Raw genomic sequence first — 19,319 nt, forward strand, 5'->3', positions numbered from 1 at the left:
AAGCATGTTCATTGGATGAGTAATACAGTCTGTCTACGCTTGTTGTGGCCCAGTTTTCTATGAGTGCTGACACAAATAGCCAATAGCATGTCTTGGGAAATGGTCCAGGCCGTCGGGTCACGCCTATGGTCACGCCTCAGCAAGGCTACGTGCAGTATCTGCACTGTTCTTTTGCAATAACAGATCGTGCAGACACATGCCAGTGACTAACAGTAAGTGCTCGCAGTCAACGTGCAACATTGCTGTTGATGTACAATTGTCACTGTTTTAACTATAAATGACCAAAACAGATTTCAGGACAAAGTAAAAAAGCCACATATCACTCTCAAAAACGCATGTGTTCAAAAGTGATTTTATGCCACCAATCTGATATTGAAATGTCTTCACTGTGTAAGATTTGTACATCTTTATGTCTTGTACATTTCTCATGATTTCTGTTAGCTCTCCTGCATGCAGGGGCCAACCTTTCAATAGACATGCAGCACACACTTTACTGGTAGATTCTGTTCAATATACACAAATATAATACATTTTCCAAACACAGCATTTCTTGGAAAATGTGATTTCCCTTAAAAAAGAATTCTCTTAAAAACCCAAGGCTTTTGATGTATTTTACACACAATGTACTGTTGCTAACAGTTAATAGAGCCACAATGTCCTTATTGTCCGACCTCAGCAGTTCACATATTGCGCTAATGGCAATATAATGGTCCACTGAATGAAACAAGTGAGACCTAATGCTACAATGAGATGTAACAGCATTTCAGTGGCTGCACAATTGTGAGCCATTCAATGATATAAATCCCTATTTACACTGAATGTCCATTGTCCAATTTCCAGCAGTGAGAGTGTTATCCTTTACGGTGCATCCAGGATGTCACTTTGTTCAGACTGAGTGTCCTGGTCAAACAGCAGCTGTGGCCGTTGTCAGTGTAAGGGCATCTGACAGGTTGCGTTGCCGGACTCTGGAGTTGGTTATGGTTTCCAAATGTGACTTGGGCAGCCATCCACGATGCCGATCGGACAGTCTCGTCCCCTCTACCCAGTCTGATAGGAAAAAAGAATACAGCACAGTAGTATTTCAATGATTATTGTCTAAAAATACTGGACTGCATATACTTTATAGGTGTATCACACCTTCCACAGGGGAATAAAGGAGAAGGCAGAGTGGTGGTCTTACTGTCACTGCTTTGTTGGTGCACAAGAATGATATCAGCTTTTTCCAACGACAGCTCATCAGGCTGCTGGGCAACAAAAGCTCGGATACATTGCATCTGTGTAAAATCTGTATGGACACGAGGAGAGAAGTCAGACTTACTGTCATCAAGATTAAAAGATCAATAAGGCAAACTATGTAATGCTCAGATAGGGAATGCCTTCACAGGACTGTCTGGGCCTGCAACATTTTTGCTTCACTGATATTGTTTTCACTCTCTTCTTATATTTATTTTTGGTTAGGTGACATCATGTAATTTCCAGCATAGGTTCACCCAACTTCCACCTGACTAAAAGTCTAATCGACCAGGATAATTGGAAATACGTGTTTGGGTGTGCAAGGATTCAAAGTACAGTCTATTCCACTATCAGCAGTGATAATTGAGACTCTCTAACACAGTGGCCTTTGGTAATGGTGTATTTACCACTAGCTACTTATAGTTGTCAATTGCATTCACCTGTGGTTTAAGAAGTCAACCCAATTTTAATTAATGAATCAATTTTATTTGTCATATTAAAACCGTACGATATTCATAACACCATAAGATTTATGGTGTTTAAAATAATGTCCATTACAAGATAGGTGTACATACTATAAGCACTACGTTTTTCTACACATTTCGTAATTTCAACTAAGAGGCTGACATGAATGCTTTATTCCCCAGCGGGAGGCTTATATTTACTGTACAATATGAATTCCACAATGCTCTCTTTCACTTTGTTTACTTTAATATAACGTTAATGAGATAACGCACCCTTTGCTGAGGATGCAAAATGACGCTCACTCTTCTGAATCTCTAACTCAATAGAGTAACACGCTGAGTGTTTAACATGGGTAATGAGTGAAGTAGGCAGGGATCAGACACACCTTGCAAAGTATATGCCAAGTATCATACTTCACCTTGTGCAGCAGAAAAATCTATTTCAGCATGCGGCCGAGAAAGAGCGGATATCCAACGTAGCTTATCACTCCTGAAGGAAGAAAAAGCAGACATGGGTTTATCTTCTGCAATGTTTTTCACTTTGTAACATGACAACTGACATCCAGAAATTCCCTCCCACGGTCTCTTACTGTGTGTCAGTCCGAAGCAGCAGGGCTTTTTGTGTCATGTGCAGCCGGAACAGGTTCTTCTGAAGGGAGTGAAGTTTAACACGACAGTTCTCGGCACGCAGGTCTGACACAGGAGAATGGTCTATCACTGTGAACCTTCCCCCTCTGGAAGCAGCGAAAGCACAAAAAGAGGAATGACATGGCGGAAGGAAAGACTGTGATAAGATTGAATGGATGATAAGAGATTACCGTTTTGAGGAAAACAGGATGTAGTCATTAGTAATGAGTCATTCGTTATGATTTATGTTTGTTGACTTACTCTTTTTGTACTGAAAGTAGCAAGTAGTCATTGAATAGGTGCAAATAGATATTCCTCTCTGTCTCCTTTAGAGAGAAATCCATCAGTTCAGTGATCGGCCCTTCCCGCACCAGCCTCCGAGACTGACTGATCAGAGGTAGAGTCTGTCTCACACACACACACACACACACACACACACAAACACACATCAGTGCTGGAAATGATCGCCTTAATAACAAAACAATATGTTTTTTTCAATATTGATAGACACTATATGGCACACATCTGCAAAATAATTTGTAAAGTAATTTAATTGTTGTTTAATGTGATTAACTATGTTGATCTGTTAATTAGATATTAATTTTAAATACAGTTTGCGTCAAATTTGTAATTTGGACAATAACATTTGCTCAATCAATAAAATGATATGATCTTATATCCTTACAATCCCATTGATTTTCTCCCATCCACAGTAGTAAGAGACTTTGAGTCTTTAAAAAGCGCTATAGAAATTCAGTTTATCATTATTATCATGAATATTATTATTATTATTATGAGTCATTACTTACCCTGCACGCAAAGTCCACCTTGGCGCTGAGAGAGACCAATGACTCAATGCTTTTCATCTGAGTGATGCTGTCATTACTCTCTTGAATCAGCTTAAGAGGCAAAGAAAAGAAAAGATCAGTTTTAGTTCAAGATATCCAATATCCTACAGTAAAATATTGCTATCCTATGTTAATGTACAATCAAAAAGGGGATGTTTCTGTACCTTCTCTAGAAGTTTCAAAGATTTGATGGCCTGAGTTGCCTCCGCAGTACCAGGGGTTGTTCTCTTCACAATGTTCTAGACAGAAATAGTGTGTTTGTGTGTTTAAGTGAGATAGACAAATGTTGTGAACCGTAAACCTTTGCTGTTTAAGAAATTCCCACAGACACACACCTGGACTAGCAGCTTAAGTCTTGTGATCCTCTGGAAGGGAAGGACGAGGAAGGAACGAAGAGGAAGCCTCTGACAAACAGGACTCCTCTCCAATTTCTCCACAATCCGTCTGAACCCCAAATTCTCATTCCTGAAGAAAAAGGAGAAATTTAATGATAGATAGATAAAAAGAAAAGAGTACAGACATTAGCTGAACAGAAAAGCTTGACTGAATGGCTTACATGAGTCTCTGGTAGGTAGCATCCTGATAGGACTGGTTGGTCAGGTAGGGCACATAAACCATTTTGAAGCGCTGACAGTGCCGAGCGATGATGTCACACACGGTAAAGTGTATGATGTCTGATTCCATCTGTTCTTCCAGCTTTGATAAAAAACTAAAACAAAACAAAAAATCATAATTATTTTAAGCTTATTTCTCCCACATATTAGTGAAACTGTACTTGCACAACTCAAATACGTTTTAATTATCCTTTCGTGTATGTTTAATGTTTCATACATGCTAATGTAAATGTGGACATAGCTCAGATGGGTACTTGCTCTAGGTCATATTAACATTTCTGACCTGTGGCTGACAGCACGAACATCAGCAAGCCGTGAAAACAGCCAGTTCCTGTCCTGAGAAGTCAACAGCGCCCCCAGCTGTTTGGACTTGACAAAATGTTCAACAACAATGTCCAAACTCCGACAGTAGGAGGCCTCAGAGGTCACTACTTCAAATCTCACCTGAAAGAAAAGTACAACAGAAAGTATTTAAACATTGAGTAGATTATAGCTAGTAAACACAGTGTTACTCTACAGGCTCGGGGATTTTAAGAAGGATGTGACTAACTGAGGAGGAAGATTTCACAATGAGCAGAAGTGTTCAGCTCAGACACACACGTCGGTTTTAAAGTTTAGGAGGAAATACCCACAGTCCCGGAGAAACAACACGGTTACGCAATCACGTCTTCTGGCAAGTTTCACTCCTCTGCCAATAAAAATTGGATCAATGGGAAGGTTATTCTGTGATGGGGCAAGTCTAAATAGCAGTTTGAGGTGTGAGGTAACAACTGAAAAGCTGATTCCTGTAAGTCATGCCTTTCCAGAGAAGTCACCATGAAATAAAATCATGTGAGAAGCTGCTAAAATGTTGCCCCCAACATCCAACTATCATGGAGTCATTTTTACATGAATATAAATCCTCCGATACATGAAAGATAACCCAGAGGATTCTCCTGAATTTCAATGAGGCAAGAATGTGGTGCAACTAACTTTGCACAGAATGAAACAGAAACCTTTATACTTTAAACCTTTGCTTAATAATGTTTGCTGTACATAAATGGAACAATTTTAGCTGCTCAAATAAAAAAATTCTAATCTAGTCAAGATCTAAATCTTTCATAGAAGCTGAATGAAGAAAGTAGAGCTGTAGGGAAAGCGAAAGATAATCATCGTGCATTTAATTGCCCATGGGATTCTACTGAATCTCACTAGAGGGGGAATGCTGTGCCAGAAACTTTCCAAAGAAACACAAATGCATGATCTGCCTGACTTTTGCTCTTAATTCACTGAAAAGTTACTGGCACAACGTTCCTGCCTCAATCCTTCATATGTATGACAAACCTTCTGCCATCTTTCTGCCATACTTACACACTGTATGGGCAGTAAGTGTGCAGCAATGTGTTACCCACCTCCTGTAGTCGCCTCTGGTCCTCTGTGAGCTCCTCCAGCTCCGTGCTGTTCCTGACCCCCGGCAGCTCCCTCCACAGTGTGGCAAACTGTGTGAGACAGAGGGACAGACGTGGGGAGGAAGGCCTGCCTTCACTCTTGGGGGGCTCAGGGAGAGGCAAGCTTTTGACACTAGTGATGGAGCCTGTGTTGGCCAAGGAATGGGGGTGTGGGACGGGAGGTAGGGGAGGAAGAGGTCTGCGGGCAGGAGGGGGCGAGGGAGCAGGAGACGAGATAAAATCGGATCGAGCCTGACGTAGGATCTCAAAGTTTTGAGCGGCCTCGCTGTACTGCTGGTAGAGCTGGGCAGCATCTGAGAGAAAGTGGGACAAAGAAAGACAGCAGAAGAGAAGGAAAAACAGAGAAATAAAGTTAAAAAATACAGGAAGCATACAAAAAAGATGGATAGAGACAGGAACAGCGTTAGCCAAGAGAAGTTGTTTGCATTTGACATTCCTTTTATACATTCTTGTCGGAATGTAAAGTCCCAGCAGCAGCTGTTTCCCCCTCAAGTTAGGACATTTGAATACTTGCAGAAACCTGTCTCTGGCTTGCAGAGACACACACATATAAAAAGCACATACGCATATTCTCTTGCCCCATTTCTCACAATACCGCTGCTATTTTACAACTGTGCGCTCCAACAATTACCTGTAGCCTACTCAGGTTTCCTTTTATTTGTGTGTATCATTTCAAATCTGAGCCAAAATGTCAAAATGAGTAAGGGATACACAGTTATTGAGCCTGTTTACACAGAAATGAATCACACATACTGAATGGAATTGCTCAACCGCATCATTATTTTCCCGACCACAGCCAAAAAAGATACGATCTGAAGACACGTCACTGTGCTGCCTACAAGACGGTTTCCAATAATCAACCCTAAGATTTACTCTAAAACAAAACTGTCACTAATAAATATATAATAAATTGTAGAAGAAGTCCTATGCATAAGCTGCTGCAACAACACATTTTGAAAATAGGCATTAATGAAGTCCATGTGTTTGATTAGTGCCTATAGAGAATAGGCTAAATAGCACTTTTAAACTGCACAACCTGAATTAAGCAAAAAATTAAGGTAGAATAAAGATACTCACTGAAAAACCTCGAATTCCTTTTTCGTCTGTTGATTGTGTCCAAAACATTCCTACAGTGCCAAGAAAGAGAACAACAATGTATTATTAATCCTGACGATTTTTAGAAACAAGTTGACCCAAACTATCTAAAACATCTTTTTATTGAGGATCATTTGCATTGAGAATTAGGAAATATGACTGCAATGACAGGTTAAATGCAAAGAATGCAAAGAAACATAGCACCTCCAAGTGCTAAACCACAACATATTTAATTTCACTCGATCATATGTATAAAACATTAAAGAATTGGACATATTTTGACCACAACTGTATTTTCACATGTAGTTTTGTATCACAATCAAGTTGGATTTGATTGTGTCACCCACCTCAGTTCTACTTCTCCCCAGCTTTTGCTTCGATCATCCTCATCATCTGGAATAAAAAAGTATCCATTTGTCGAAACATTATACAACAGCATTCTGATTAATTGACTTTGAACTACAGTGACAGCTTGGAAGAATAAAAAATGCAACAACAAACAGTCAAAATATTTAGGTAATAAAAATAAAAATAAATTGTCAGTTAGTTAGTTAGTTAGTAAGTAACCATGCTACACAAAGCATTACAGAGAAGATTAGTGTGTTCCCAAAACTCATGCTTCTCAAGTTAAGTCTCAAAGCAGAATCAACTCAAGCCTTTAAGCTCATGCCTCAGGGTTTTTTCCCTTACTTTCTCCACCTCCACTTATCCCCGCCCACTACCTGTACTCACACAACACTGTGACGCAGTTTCCAGTTTAAGGTAATGTGATCAGATCAGTGAACTGATATCGTCTATTAGCAGATGGTAGCCTTTGATTATGGAGTTGTGATTGATGTAATAGGAAAATGATGCGAAAAAAAATCTCAGATAGCAAACCAGAGGCTATGACCAGAAGATTGTCTCTGACTTAAGTTGTCTATGTGCAAAATCAAATGTTGACCTCATGTGTCAAGCTGATCAGATGATTTTTTTGTTTTGTTTTTTAAATTTATTTTGTACTGATTGATGAGAAACTAGACGGATCAGTGTCAGTCTCTGTCTCTCTATCTTCTTTCGTTACCTGTTGTAGAGAATATTCTGGTTCTGCGATCCCTTCCAGCATTTTCTTCTTCTTCCACTTTTAAAAGCTCTCCATTTCTTCTTTCAGTGGTTTTACGGATTCCCCTTCGTCGTAATCGAGCGTCCGGACCCAAATCTTGGAAACTGCTCGTCAGAGTCCCCGGTTTTATATTACTTTCTGCCACCGCCTCTCCCTTTCTACCATCCAATTCTCTTCTCTTTCCCACCTTCTCTGCAATAGTTGTCTCTTCTGACTCCTCTTTCTGCCTTTCTTCTTCACTTTCACCCATTCTGTCTTCCACCTCCAGGCCCCCACCCTCTCTGGAGGGAGTAAGCAGGTCAGACTCACTGTCATAATTGAGACTGGGGCAGCTGTTAGGCTTGTACAGTGTGTTGCTCACAGATAAATACATCTCTACCTCCTCATTTATTCTTGCTTCTTTCTCTATTTCTGATAATTTAACCTCATCCCCTGCCTCTTCAGTAACTTTCCCCTCTGTAGCTGACTTTTCTAACTGAGTGTGACCAGACGGCTCAGCCTCTTTGTCCATAGTGTAATCCTCCTTCCCCTCTGTGTCTAACAATGTGTCAGCATGAGTGTATGTAGGCGTGTCACCATGCATTGCTGTGAACTGGTCAGCATGCATGTCGGCTTGGCTCTGCCCCATACCTCTCAATCCCTCCACCTCCAACGGCTCTTCCTCCTCCAGCTCTGGCTCTAAGTGCTGTTCATCTGTTCTCAATTTAACAACAGGCACCTCTCCAGTCCCTTGTGTAGCCTCCTCCTGCCGTTTCTCGTTCTTGATCGCTGTTTTGGACTGGTCGACCCCTTGATACCCTCGTACCTCTGCATTAGGTTCATCAACAGCATGTTGCTCTGAGCGTCCCAGGATCTCCTGCACCACATTTTTGGCCCATTTAAGGTGGGGGGCTTGGGAATGCCGCTTAGGCTCCTCGGACATGCTCCATGCCCCACTCAGTCGGATCCGAATGGCCTCCACCTCCTCTGGACTCACTGCTCTGTTAATCCCTGCCAAGATGGGTTGAATTTGTTCAAATTTCACCTGAGGACAAACATCAGCATAAGGATTACTCGGGACTGGGGAAGATCGCTCCCTCTCTACTTCCACCTCTTCTTTATTTTTTTCTCTCCACTCTATGAGGAGGTTTTCAGTCTGCAAGTCTCTTTTTATCGTTCCTATTTCTGCGTACGGGTGCTCCACTTTGCTCCTCACCCCCTCTCCAGTCTCTCGGTGGAGCTCTGACGACACTCCGTGTCTCATAACCACTTCAGTTGTTTCTCTTGTGGCTGGTCTTGGAAGGTCACACTCACTCTTGCTCTCTATGTCCTGGCTGGAGATGATCAGGGGTTCATTGTTTCTACTCAGTGTCGGATGCAGGTCATCATGAGGTTGCTGTGTGGCCTCATCACTGCAATGACGACTTTCTATATTTGGGTTGTCTCTTTCCACTCCTCCAGTGTCATCAACTTGTGACAGTGACATCCTGCTGGTCATTGAACGGGACAACGTTTGCCCAATCACGCAGAAGATATATTTTGGCTGCTTCTCCCTCTCTCCTCCATCCTCCTGTTCATGAACCGCCTCCTCCTTTCCCATTGTACATTCCTCTTCCTTCTCTCCCTCACACCCCTTTAAAGCAACAGGTGAGAGGTCATCATGTGCAATTCCACCTTCCAAAAATTCCTGACAGTCCACAAACTGCTCTTCCTCATCTTCCTCTTTTTCAACCTCCTCGTCTCCGCTGCTGGACACCGTCACAAAACCGTCCTCTCCTGACAGCCTTGTGTCTCTCTCCTGCCTCCACCCTGTATCACTTCCTCCTTCGCTCTCGGAGCGGGCCCAATAGTCGCTCCCACCCTCTTCCTCTCTGTCACTCTCCTCTGTGTTATCTGTCACATTCTCTCCCTCTGCATCCCTCTGCCAGCTTCCATCTATCACACCCTCGCTGTCAGACAGATGTTCCTTCCCTCTTTTATCTTCTTCTCTCCAGACTTCACCCACCTCCTCTCCATCTACACTTACACCCTCTGTCTCTCTCTCTATGTCTCCCCCCTCCTGAGTCCCCCCTTCATGCCTTCCTCTGTAAATGCTTTGGTCCAAGTACTTATCATCTGGTTCCTCTTTTACTCGCCGCCGCTCTCTTTCCCAATCAGCCTGTGACTCTATATTCCTCTCTTCTTCTCTCCTCCTCTCTTTCCCCCTTGTGTGTCTCTCTCTGTTTACAAATTCGTCTTTACTATTCTTGCCCCTCTGTGGCTCTAACCACATCCTTCTTGGCTTCTCAGTCTTCTCTCCTCTGTCTCGCTCACTTCTTTTTGGCTCCCTATGACTGCTTTCAACAGCTGAATTTATCTGTTCTTGTTTTTTTCTGTCACTTTCAGCAGTGCTCTCTCTCCCCGATTGGCTCTCTTCATAACTCTCTCTGGCTTTTCGAGATCTCATCTCATTGTCCATGTTGCCGCTACACTCTCCACTGCTTGGGGCTCGCGGCTGCATCCTAGGAGCCGTCTCGCTCTGGGATCGGCTTCTTCTGCCTGTCTTATCATCCCACCTAAGATCGGCCTCTCTTTCCTTTGTTTCCATGCCTCTCCTCTGCTCATAATCTCTGTATCTGACTTCCTCTCTCCTTTCATCCTTCAAAACTCTCCCACTTTCCTTCCGTCTGTCTCCCTCCCTTGCTGCTCTCCTGTCAAACTCTCTGTACCTTTCTCTATCTTTCTCCTTTCCCATCTCCCTGGATCGGTCCACTTCTCTGTCCCTGTCTCTGTATTTCTGCCTGTCCTCTTTCGGCCTATCTTGAGCTCTCTCCCTCAGTGGTTTGCCCGTACTGTCCCCCTCACTTCTGCTCTGTTGATATATCAACTCCTTATTCTCTTTGTACCTCACTCTTTCCCTCGTCAGCTCTCTCTCGTCACTGTCTCCTTCACTCCTAGTGTCCCTCCTTTGCACCTTTTCCCTCTCTTTCCTATCTGGGTAGATCTCTCTGTCTCTTGTCCTGTGCGGAAAAGGCACCTCCCTTTCTCCCATGTTAGACTTTGGCTTTTCTCTTTTTCTATCTGTTTCTATATCTCTTCTGTCCCATGAATCACCCACTTCTCTTCTCCTGTCTTGAAAACCAATACCAGACTCCTCATTTCTGTCCCTTATTCGTGATTTCTTGTCTTCTACAGGCCTTCCTCCAGTGTTTTTTCCCTCTTTCTTTATCCTGCATCGGATCTCATCTCTTTCCCTCTCTCTGTGCCTCTCTCTCTGTTGTACCCTCTCTCTTTCTTGCTCCCAGTCATCTGTCTCAACTCTTTTCTGCCTATCTTTCTGTCTCCTTGCCCCTCTTTCTTCTTGCATATCAATGGCGGATGCCATTCCTTTGCCACGCTCTACACTGTTTTTTCTCATTCTAGGAAATGTGCCACCTTTCTCCATCCCTCTCTCTACCTCCCTCACAGTAAACTTCTCTAGATTTGACAGCAGCCTCCCGTTTCTATTGCTGTCATCTTCCTGCCTCCTTTCTCTTTCCCTCCACTTTCTTTCTCCCTCCCTCGACCGGGTTGCAGGAGCTCGGTCTCTTTCATAGTATCTATCCCGTGGGTCCATATCTTTGCATCTGGATTTGCCCGTCCTCCTGTCTTCCTCTCGGTTGCTGTCTCTCTCTCGCTCCGACTGGGCAGTCATTGCCGCCCTGGGACTTGGATCCCTGGAGATTTTTCTACCTAGCTGAAGCTTGCAATCAGATGTGTTTATGTTAGATAAAGTGTCAAAGAGCGTGCAGCTGGTCCTTTTTGTCTCCATTGTATCATAATTTGGAGAACCTAAAAGACAGCAAGTGTCCACATCATCAATTTAAACATCAAGCGTTAAGAGTCAAGACATCTTTTAGGGAATAATTACTGAAATGCAGGTTAAATTGAGCAATATGGAGGTCTGCAAACTTCTACATACTTAGTTAATGTCACGAAGCTGAGTAGGAAAATATACTTCACTCAAATTACTGCTACCTTTGAAAAACCATGATCGCTGCAACAATTGTACTTTGGAGCTCAAAGATATTGTGACTCAGTCAGTGGTTGTATAATAACCTTACAGTAGAAAAGTATGCCAGATAAAAGGTGACACCTCTTACAGTTCTCTTTGCAGCATAGACTTGCAAATCACAGCATACCAAAAGAAGTCTTTTGGAAAGGGAAGGCTTGTGACACATAGGCCTGGCATGTAACATGTAAACCACAACTAAAATGGATCTAACTCTGTGTTCAAACCAGAAGCAAATTACAGAAGAAGTGTTCATCTGAAATCCATGAGAACAAAATAGTAAAGAAACTCACCTGAATGTTGTTTCCTGAAGAGATCTGTGCCCCCCCCCCCAGGTCCAGCTTAGCTCAAAACCATGGGATTGCAAAACACACAAGAATCCAGTCCGTGTATACACATTGTCTAGTTGATATTGAATTAACTAATTTTGTTCAAATTAATCACAAATGCCTTGTTCTATCAATATTTAAAATGTTGTGGAAAATGTGATGTTTACGCCTGAGCTATACTTGCTTTTCCCTCTGTCTGCCTCATTCCCCTCCTTCTTTAAATTCCCAAACAAGTTTCAACAGATACTTATCGTTCCCCTTCTGCTCTCTGTCTTGTTCTCCCCGTGGCTGTTGCTGAAATGGGAGATCTCTAATAAATAAACAGTCGAGTCTGTCCACTACTTTAGTGCTTTTCCCTCCCCTCTACTGCCGACGTGATCGCCTGTGTGTGGACAGGAGCCCCCCCTAAAAAAAAGTACATAACTCTCTACTCTCTCCTGCCCCGTTCTCTTCCAAAACACAGGAAGTACACCACCTTGGTGTCTCGGTCTTGGAGCAACGATTGGTTGATATGGAGTAGCTGGGTGTGTCTGCACAACACACACACAGCCAGGTAAAGCGAGATAAAGCAAGGAAGAGATGGGGGAGGGGAGCCATAAAGTGAGGCTTGAGAACACACACACTTTGGTGGAGAGCTCACTGAGGCCCATACACTTCTCTACATTCCCCTGGGAGGTAGTAAAGAGAGGGCCATACAAACTGCTTTCTATGATTAAAAAACAAAGATTAGGCAATCACGCAGAAGAAAACCAAGGAAAGGGGAATTGATAAGGGTGATCTGTGTGTGATTCGTTTAACAATGACTGCTTGATTCAGTGCTGAGGAGATTAAGGTTAGGAGCACCACAACTCTGTCATTAACATGACCAAAAAAAGGCCCAATCACTTTTGCATTTTCTTGTTCCTTTGTTATGTTATTGCACTCAGGGTTTACTTCACTTTGCCTTCATGCAATTACTTACATTTACCCACTTTTCTCATTCACATGTGTTCACACTTTTGCAAGGCATTGTATCCGTGTCACATTCTCAATAGGGGCTGAGCCCCCCTAAAGGTTTGATCATAGAATCGCCCCTGATCTTGTTTAGTCTAGCCCATAGCAGCATAACTAAGCAGGGGCGTCAGACTGGGGGGGGGGGGTTGGGGACTGAGTACCCATGGCCCTCATGTGAGGAGGACCCAAAAAGATTCTAGAATGAAAAGCTGTGGATGCAGCGAGGGGCTCATAAAAAAGGCCTTTCTACCGGATCCAGAATTTTATGCTACGCCCCTGTAACTAAGTGTTAGTCCATTGCAAACCTGAACCAGCCCTGGCTATAAGCTGTGCACAAAGACAAATTTCTGAGAAACCAGCTCCCTTGTTTATGCACATTTATGAAGATGTCTGTTTAATCCACAATGATGTCTACCAATGCTATTTATGTCTATTGATGACCTTATGATATGGGTATGTGTTGAATATGTCTCTTGGGGGCTTGGTGATATTATTATTTATCCACGGGGGTAATGTATCGAACATCTTTTTTTATTCTATTTTGTATTACTTTTTTAAAAACTTACTTGATCTGGAGAGGCATCCTATTAAATGATGATTAAATATGTCTTGATTTGTTGAGTGTTAACAGAGGCACACAAACAGAAAAGTGTAGCATGTCATGCCATCATGGATGTAGAGAATGCCATGCTTGAGCTTTTCCTCCTCCCACAGTCATCTGTTTCCAGTCATCTGATGCGGGGGGAAGAATCAGCTGCCGCCAGGCTGCAGCTCATTGGTCGCGCTTCATTTGGACGGTCACATGCGCGCGTGTGTTTAGTTTCACTTCCGCACTCCGCTGCTGTCTGTAGCCTGTTAGCCTCTGCGATGCCGCTTCACACATTCTGAGGAAAAGCGCATTTATTATCAAGGACAGGAACAGCGTGCAGCTAATAACGGTCACTTGAAACTCCCGAACACATGCAGATGGACTTTATTGTTTCTGCATAATAAAATAGCAGCTTTATTGTTTCTAAGTCAACGAGGAAGCGACGTTAGCGCCAGGAAACTCACTACATCATCAACGGGCTTCATGTTTTACCATCTGTTAAACTGTAACTAACAAAGAGGCTTTCCCCGCTTGTTGACAGTAGAGTCATGAAGGTAGGTGAACAATGTAGTCTAGTTGTGAACTCTGCTTATGCCTTTCGGAAGGGTGTTTTTATCTGACTGTAATTTTCTCAGCAAAAGTTATTTCCTCATGCGGAGATGAACAGACATTTTGCATGCACACACTGTGTGTGGCTGGCTTAACGTGTGGTTTCACAACTTTCATTTCCCAGTTACACCATGAGTTTATAGCGATCGTATTGGCGTCTTTAGATTAGGTAGCCTACTACACTTGAAATACTTTTTGTCCAAGAAATGGACAGTTAATTTGCTCCTAGTTGTGTTTTTTTATTTGTTTAGGAAGCAAATAAATGAGCATGCAAGTACCTTTATAATGAACAGGAGATATGTAATTCCAAATCCCACCACTTAATTTTGAATTATGTTAAACATGTGTGGGTTGTATGGACAAAATCCTCTCTCTTGGTAAATTGGTTTGTCTGTTTTTGGTTATTTAGTTCATTTAAATACCTGACCAATCAAGGTTAATGTAAACATCGTATACAAATCCAATTTTACCATAAAGCATTCCTGTTCTTTGATTTTCCCACAATAGAGTTGTCAAAAGGACTAGCGCTGCAGCATATGATGATTTTCATTATACGTGCATCTATCAATTATTTTCTTAATCGATTTCCTTCTCATTTTGTTGAAAACGCTTTTGGGAAGGGGCTAACATTTGGCTCACCCAGTGGGAGCGTGCGCCCCGTGTAAGCAGAGGCCTTTGCAGGGCCCGGGTTCAGGTCCGAGCTGCGGGCCTTTGCTGCGCGTCATCCCCCATCTCTAGCTCTCCCACCTTTCCTGTTTATCCAATAACACTTAGAAAAAAGGGGGGAAAATAGTCTAAAAACTGTTTTTAAAAAAAAAATTTAATTTTCCAGAGCCAAAGGAGTCATATTGAAATAGCTTGTTTTGACTAATAGTCCCCAAGATTATTCAGTTTACTCTCCTATAAGAGAAATAAAGGCAGCGACTTTGCTACCATAGTTCCACCTCGTTTATTATACTCTTGTATAAACGGTATGGAAAAATCTCTGATGGTTTAAATTGTCTTACACAGAATATTTTCATATTGTCCAACCCTAACTTCAAAAAAATATTCAGCATTATATTTGAGAATTGTTTGAATGCTGTTAAATGAAACAACAGTCCCCTTTTAAGACAAAGTGTCAATCCTTTTTTTCATGCAACATCTGTGTCAGGTGGTCACCAGTCAGGATGGAGGGCCCTTCCTGGTGTGGACCCTTTTTGTTCAGCTGGTCCTGTGTGGGAGTGGGGTGTATGCCACTGATGGCACCAACAGCTGTAAACTGGTCTCTGAGTCTGTCTCAGAGCGGAAAGTCCTCAAACAACTAGAGCCACTCGCCCATAAGAAGTAAGAAGTGACTCACTGTACCTGCGTAGTCAGTGTCGTCAATATGAAGTTAGATGTTTTTGGATTGCCTGTTGACACTAAATGAATATGCAAGCCAGCCATGACGGAAGCATTATGCCTCATTGTCCATTGCCTTTCACTGCTTTTTCTCCCATATTAGTTATTAACTGTGATTTTTTTTTTTTCTCATGTTGACAGCTTTACAGTCGTGACCAAGAATGGAACTGAGAGTTACACATATGTGTTCCAGTTGTGTGGGGATGCAGGGGGTGTTCCAGGAGCTGGGGTTGTTCAGTTGGACAACATAAAAAAGGAAGAAAATCCAACAGTGATTGGCATGTATAATTCAACAGAGGCCTTTGGAGGAAGTAAGTCTGCAAAATATAAGAATTTCACCCTAATTTACCCTGACTTTGTGTGTGGATATTAACCATCTGTAAATAGGAATCTTATGTTGGTGAATTGTCTTGTGTTTGAGACAAACTAGGAGCACAATAAGCCCCAAACATGTGTTATAATTGTTTAGTGTTTAGCCTTTATCTCTGAGAATGGGATTAACCATTTCATAGGGTGCTTTAGATCAGTTTTATGTCTGCATTGTTTATTTGACACTTTCCTACCCTTGCAGGTGACTGGGTGATGTTGATCTACACAAACGGAGAGAAATATGATGGCCACTGCTCTAAGGAAAATAGGAAAGCCATAGTCATGATCTCTTGTGACAGAAAAACGGACGGGGTAAAAGAAACTCAGATTGCTTTTAAATCATCAGATTTTTAGATCATCAGATTTGTGGAAAAAAATGATAGTTTAAAATGGCACCATGTTTAAAACAAAAATGCAAGGGGCTGCATTGGTGGCAGGTGTCTTCAGGGACCAGTGTAAAGATGAATACCTCATTCATGTTACAATGTTATCTATCGTGAATGTGCGCCTGTTCAATGCAGCATGACGTCAGATTGTGTTGTCTAAAATGTGATTCAGGGTGACACATGGTCCCAGTGTTTCTCCTGTGAGACATGTCATTTGGCACCCTATCTTTTTTTAAATTAGTGTGTTTTTTGCTTTATATTTCCCTTTGTCTCTCTCTCCATCTCATTCCCAGGGTAATTTGAAGGTGGTGTTGGAGGAAAGGGAGAGGTTGAAAGACTGTTTTTACCTGTTTGAGTTGGACTCCAGTGCAGTTTGCCCAGTTATTGAGTCCCACATCAGCACAGGCTCCATAATACTCATCATGTGCGTAAATATTGTGTGTGTGTTGACACAAAAACTCTAAAAGTTAAAGCAAATAATAATAGCATAGGCCCTCTCTTCTTCTTCTAGGGGTTTCTGTCTTCTGGCTGTTTATCTCATCTGCGGTTTCATTTATCAACGACTGATTGTTGGAGCCAAAGGGATGGAGCAATTCCCAAATCATGCTTTTTGGTTGGAGATTGGCAATCTGACAGCGGTAAACCGAGCGCAGTTGATACATAACGTAATTAAAAGATCAGGCTCATGTTATTTCTTTGGAAATTCATTAAAGAAAAACGTTAACCTCCCCTTACAGGATGGGTGTGACTTTGTGTGCCGGTCAAGAAAACAGGAGGAAGCCCCGGCTTACAGGGGAGCGGCCACAGAACCTTTAGAAGAAGAGCCAGAGGAGAGAGATGACCACTTACTACCTATGTGACCTCGATATGTCAGACATGGGACAGAAATCTTTACTGTGTGACACAGTTTGCTCTTTCACAGGTTACAGGTTGCTGTTACACACAAGTCTTGTTTTTCTTGTGCAGGTGTAGGTTATGACCTGTCGACACTTTGCGTGTATTCCATACTTGTGCCTAGCTACTGTGTGATCTGCTTGTCACTAAAGAGGGCATGTTGCTCATAGGGCTGTAGGACATGTTTCCTCTTCCTACCCCATGCATTTCATTCAGCTGTTTGATGTCAAACAAATGAGGGATTCATCCGAGATTACAAAGTGACAATAAAGACTCTTCTCCCATGGAAATCGGGGCACAAAAAGGAGAAGTTAAGAAGTTGGATTTCTGTCTGATTTTAAATTTAATGACATATTGCTGCCATCTCTTTTTCTGCTTAGCTAATGATTGATTGATGGAAGTTGGTGCAGGTTGCAGCAAGTTGCTTTATCTGAGACCTGGTTGTGCACAGACAGTTGCAGGTTTTCAAAACGCAAGTGCTTTTGCTTGTGTAATATAGTTTCAGTTTTTGTGTTTTGAAAGTAATCTGAGAATGTGTATGTTTATTTCCTTGATTGTGCTAACAATTTTTGCTAGACAAATAGAAATCACTGCAGGAACCATAGCTTGACTGACTTCTATTTTTAGTTGGGCTTTTCCCTTTCTCCCACATTATAGGGAAAAGCTTCTACATCAGTGCTAAATATTTTTTCCCTAAAATGTTGAGTGTTGCCAGTTTCCTGACTGATATCTGAACTTGACTGTAATCAACCATCCTCTTAATTTCTTTTGACTTTTGAGTTCAACAGACACGCCAACAGACTATACATACAGAAATCCCACCACAAACAACAGATGCAGCAAAGTCAACAAATTAAGTTCAAAGAATAATAGAAAAAAAAATAACAAACTAGTACTGTACAAGAAATAAATAGCTAAGTACATAGAGATTTGACCAAACACAAATAAGTTAGAATGTCTGCAGGAAGGCATGCAATGATGGTTTCCAGAATCGTTTGGAATTATATTTGGGTTCGCAAGTCAGTTTCTCCAGAAGGAGAAGAGCTGATATATGTGTCAACCACGTACCGGCCGTGGGGTCTTGCAGAGCAAACCACCTCAGTAAAAAAACATTTTGTAGCCAGAAATAAAAAAAATGATCGGTGCCCATCCTCTGTTTTTATGAGTGAGGTCAACAATGCTGTTAACTTGATGCGCTAAACTTACAATTCTGGTGTTTAATGCAAAGCATCTGACTGAAATGCAAATGTAATACATCTCAAATCACTAATTTCAGTTTATAAATGCTACCAGTGACACAGTGCTAGGCAGTTACAAGAAATTAATATAAGAATTCTGTTAATTTATAATATCAAGATGTATGGTATATATGTAGTATATGTACTTGTATTTTCATAGAATAAAAGAACACACACAGAAAAAGATTATTGTTCATATAGCAAACCTATTTAATCATGAATTTTGAAGTGGGAAGACAGATCAAACTGTCCCAAACACAAGAAATACACACAAACACTATAGGGTGCAGGTTTTCTTTCGACCAAATATTAAGGCTGCTTAATGCCTGATGCTTTGCTTCTTTATGAGAATAGAGCTACAATGAAAGCACTTACTGTTATTTTCTATACACTTCTTGTATCAATATATTATGATTGTAAACGTGACAGCTCTGATAATACTTTTTAGAAATTGCAATGTTAAGGATTAAAGTATGATTTTTTACCTTGATGGCAAATTTTTGTTAGAAAGTTTCAGTTGTGAATCAAGTTACAATATTATTGTCGTATGGTAGGTTTGTTTTGTTTCTATCACCTGCTTTTTGTGTTCTTTAGGTTAACATTTCTTAGCTTAATTTGGTAAATCACATCTTGGATTGCAATCTGGTAGAGAAGGTTACACCTGTGGTTGTAGTGAACTGAACAACCTCTAGATTATAACCTGTTTGGTTGAAGGATAATTTTGATCTACCAGTTGTTTTGTTTGTTTTCTGAATCTGCCAAAAATAAAAGATGAAAGACGTTTATGTATGACCATTGTAGTGGGGAAATTAGTACACACCTATGTGCACTCACCTTTGGAGATGTAATGAATGTGAAATGTTATTTTTTGTGTGTTTTTTTAATGATTTATTTATGGGATTTTGAACATAACAGATACATAGTACACTTCATCTGTAGAATAAAACCAATACAGAGAGTCAATCTGTGACACAAGGTATTAACAGGTATATGATTTACACCCAGTTCTCACCCCCCCCCACCCTCCCCCGCAGAGATACATCATTGAGGTTAAATGAAATAGGGTAAAATGGGTCATGGTACAGGTAA

At 41.5% G+C, this 19,319-nt stretch overlaps 2 protein-coding genes across 3 annotated transcripts; one reads left to right on the plus strand and one right to left on the minus strand.

Annotated features, from left to right (window-relative positions):
- Window positions 1-338: 338 nt before the first annotated feature.
- arhgef5 (Rho guanine nucleotide exchange factor (GEF) 5) lies at window positions 339-12,300 on the minus strand. 2 transcript variants are annotated; one of them, XM_034874098.1, is made up of 15 exons: window positions 11,734-12,300; window positions 8,062-11,220; window positions 6,677-6,722; window positions 6,312-6,361; window positions 5,178-5,527; window positions 4,070-4,230; window positions 3,729-3,881; window positions 3,508-3,637; window positions 3,337-3,411; window positions 3,134-3,223; window positions 2,586-2,728; window positions 2,288-2,431; window positions 2,117-2,187; window positions 1,181-1,285; window positions 339-1,047 (listed from the first exon to the last, which is right to left on the minus strand). In XM_034874098.1, exons 2-15 carry the CDS (start codon window positions 11,198-11,200, stop codon window positions 905-907), a joined length of 4,800 nt encoding a protein of 1,599 aa, XP_034729989.1. In that variant the 5' UTR covers window positions 11,201-11,220; window positions 11,734-12,300; the 3' UTR covers window positions 339-904. The 2 variants fall into 2 exon arrangements, with proteins under 2 accessions (XP_034729989.1, XP_034729988.1); XM_034874097.1 differs by having other exon boundaries at window positions 7,393-11,220.
- A 1,276-nt stretch (window positions 12,301-13,576) lies between these two features.
- Window positions 13,577-18,960, plus strand: m6pr (mannose-6-phosphate receptor (cation dependent)). Its single transcript, XM_034874316.1, has 7 exons — window positions 13,577-13,905; window positions 15,114-15,286; window positions 15,485-15,654; window positions 15,915-16,024; window positions 16,392-16,522; window positions 16,610-16,736; window positions 16,836-18,960. The coding sequence occupies exons 1-7, from the start codon at window positions 13,900-13,902 to the stop codon at window positions 16,956-16,958; spliced, it is 840 nt and encodes a 279-aa protein (XP_034730207.1). The 5' UTR covers window positions 13,577-13,899; the 3' UTR covers window positions 16,959-18,960.
- The last annotated feature ends 359 nt before the right edge of the window (window positions 18,961-19,319 follow it).

Source organism: Etheostoma cragini, chromosome 6 (genome assembly GCF_013103735.1).
Source record: "Etheostoma cragini isolate CJK2018 chromosome 6, CSU_Ecrag_1.0, whole genome shotgun sequence".
Classification (NCBI taxonomy): Eukaryota; Metazoa; Chordata; class Actinopteri; order Perciformes; family Percidae; genus Etheostoma; species Etheostoma cragini.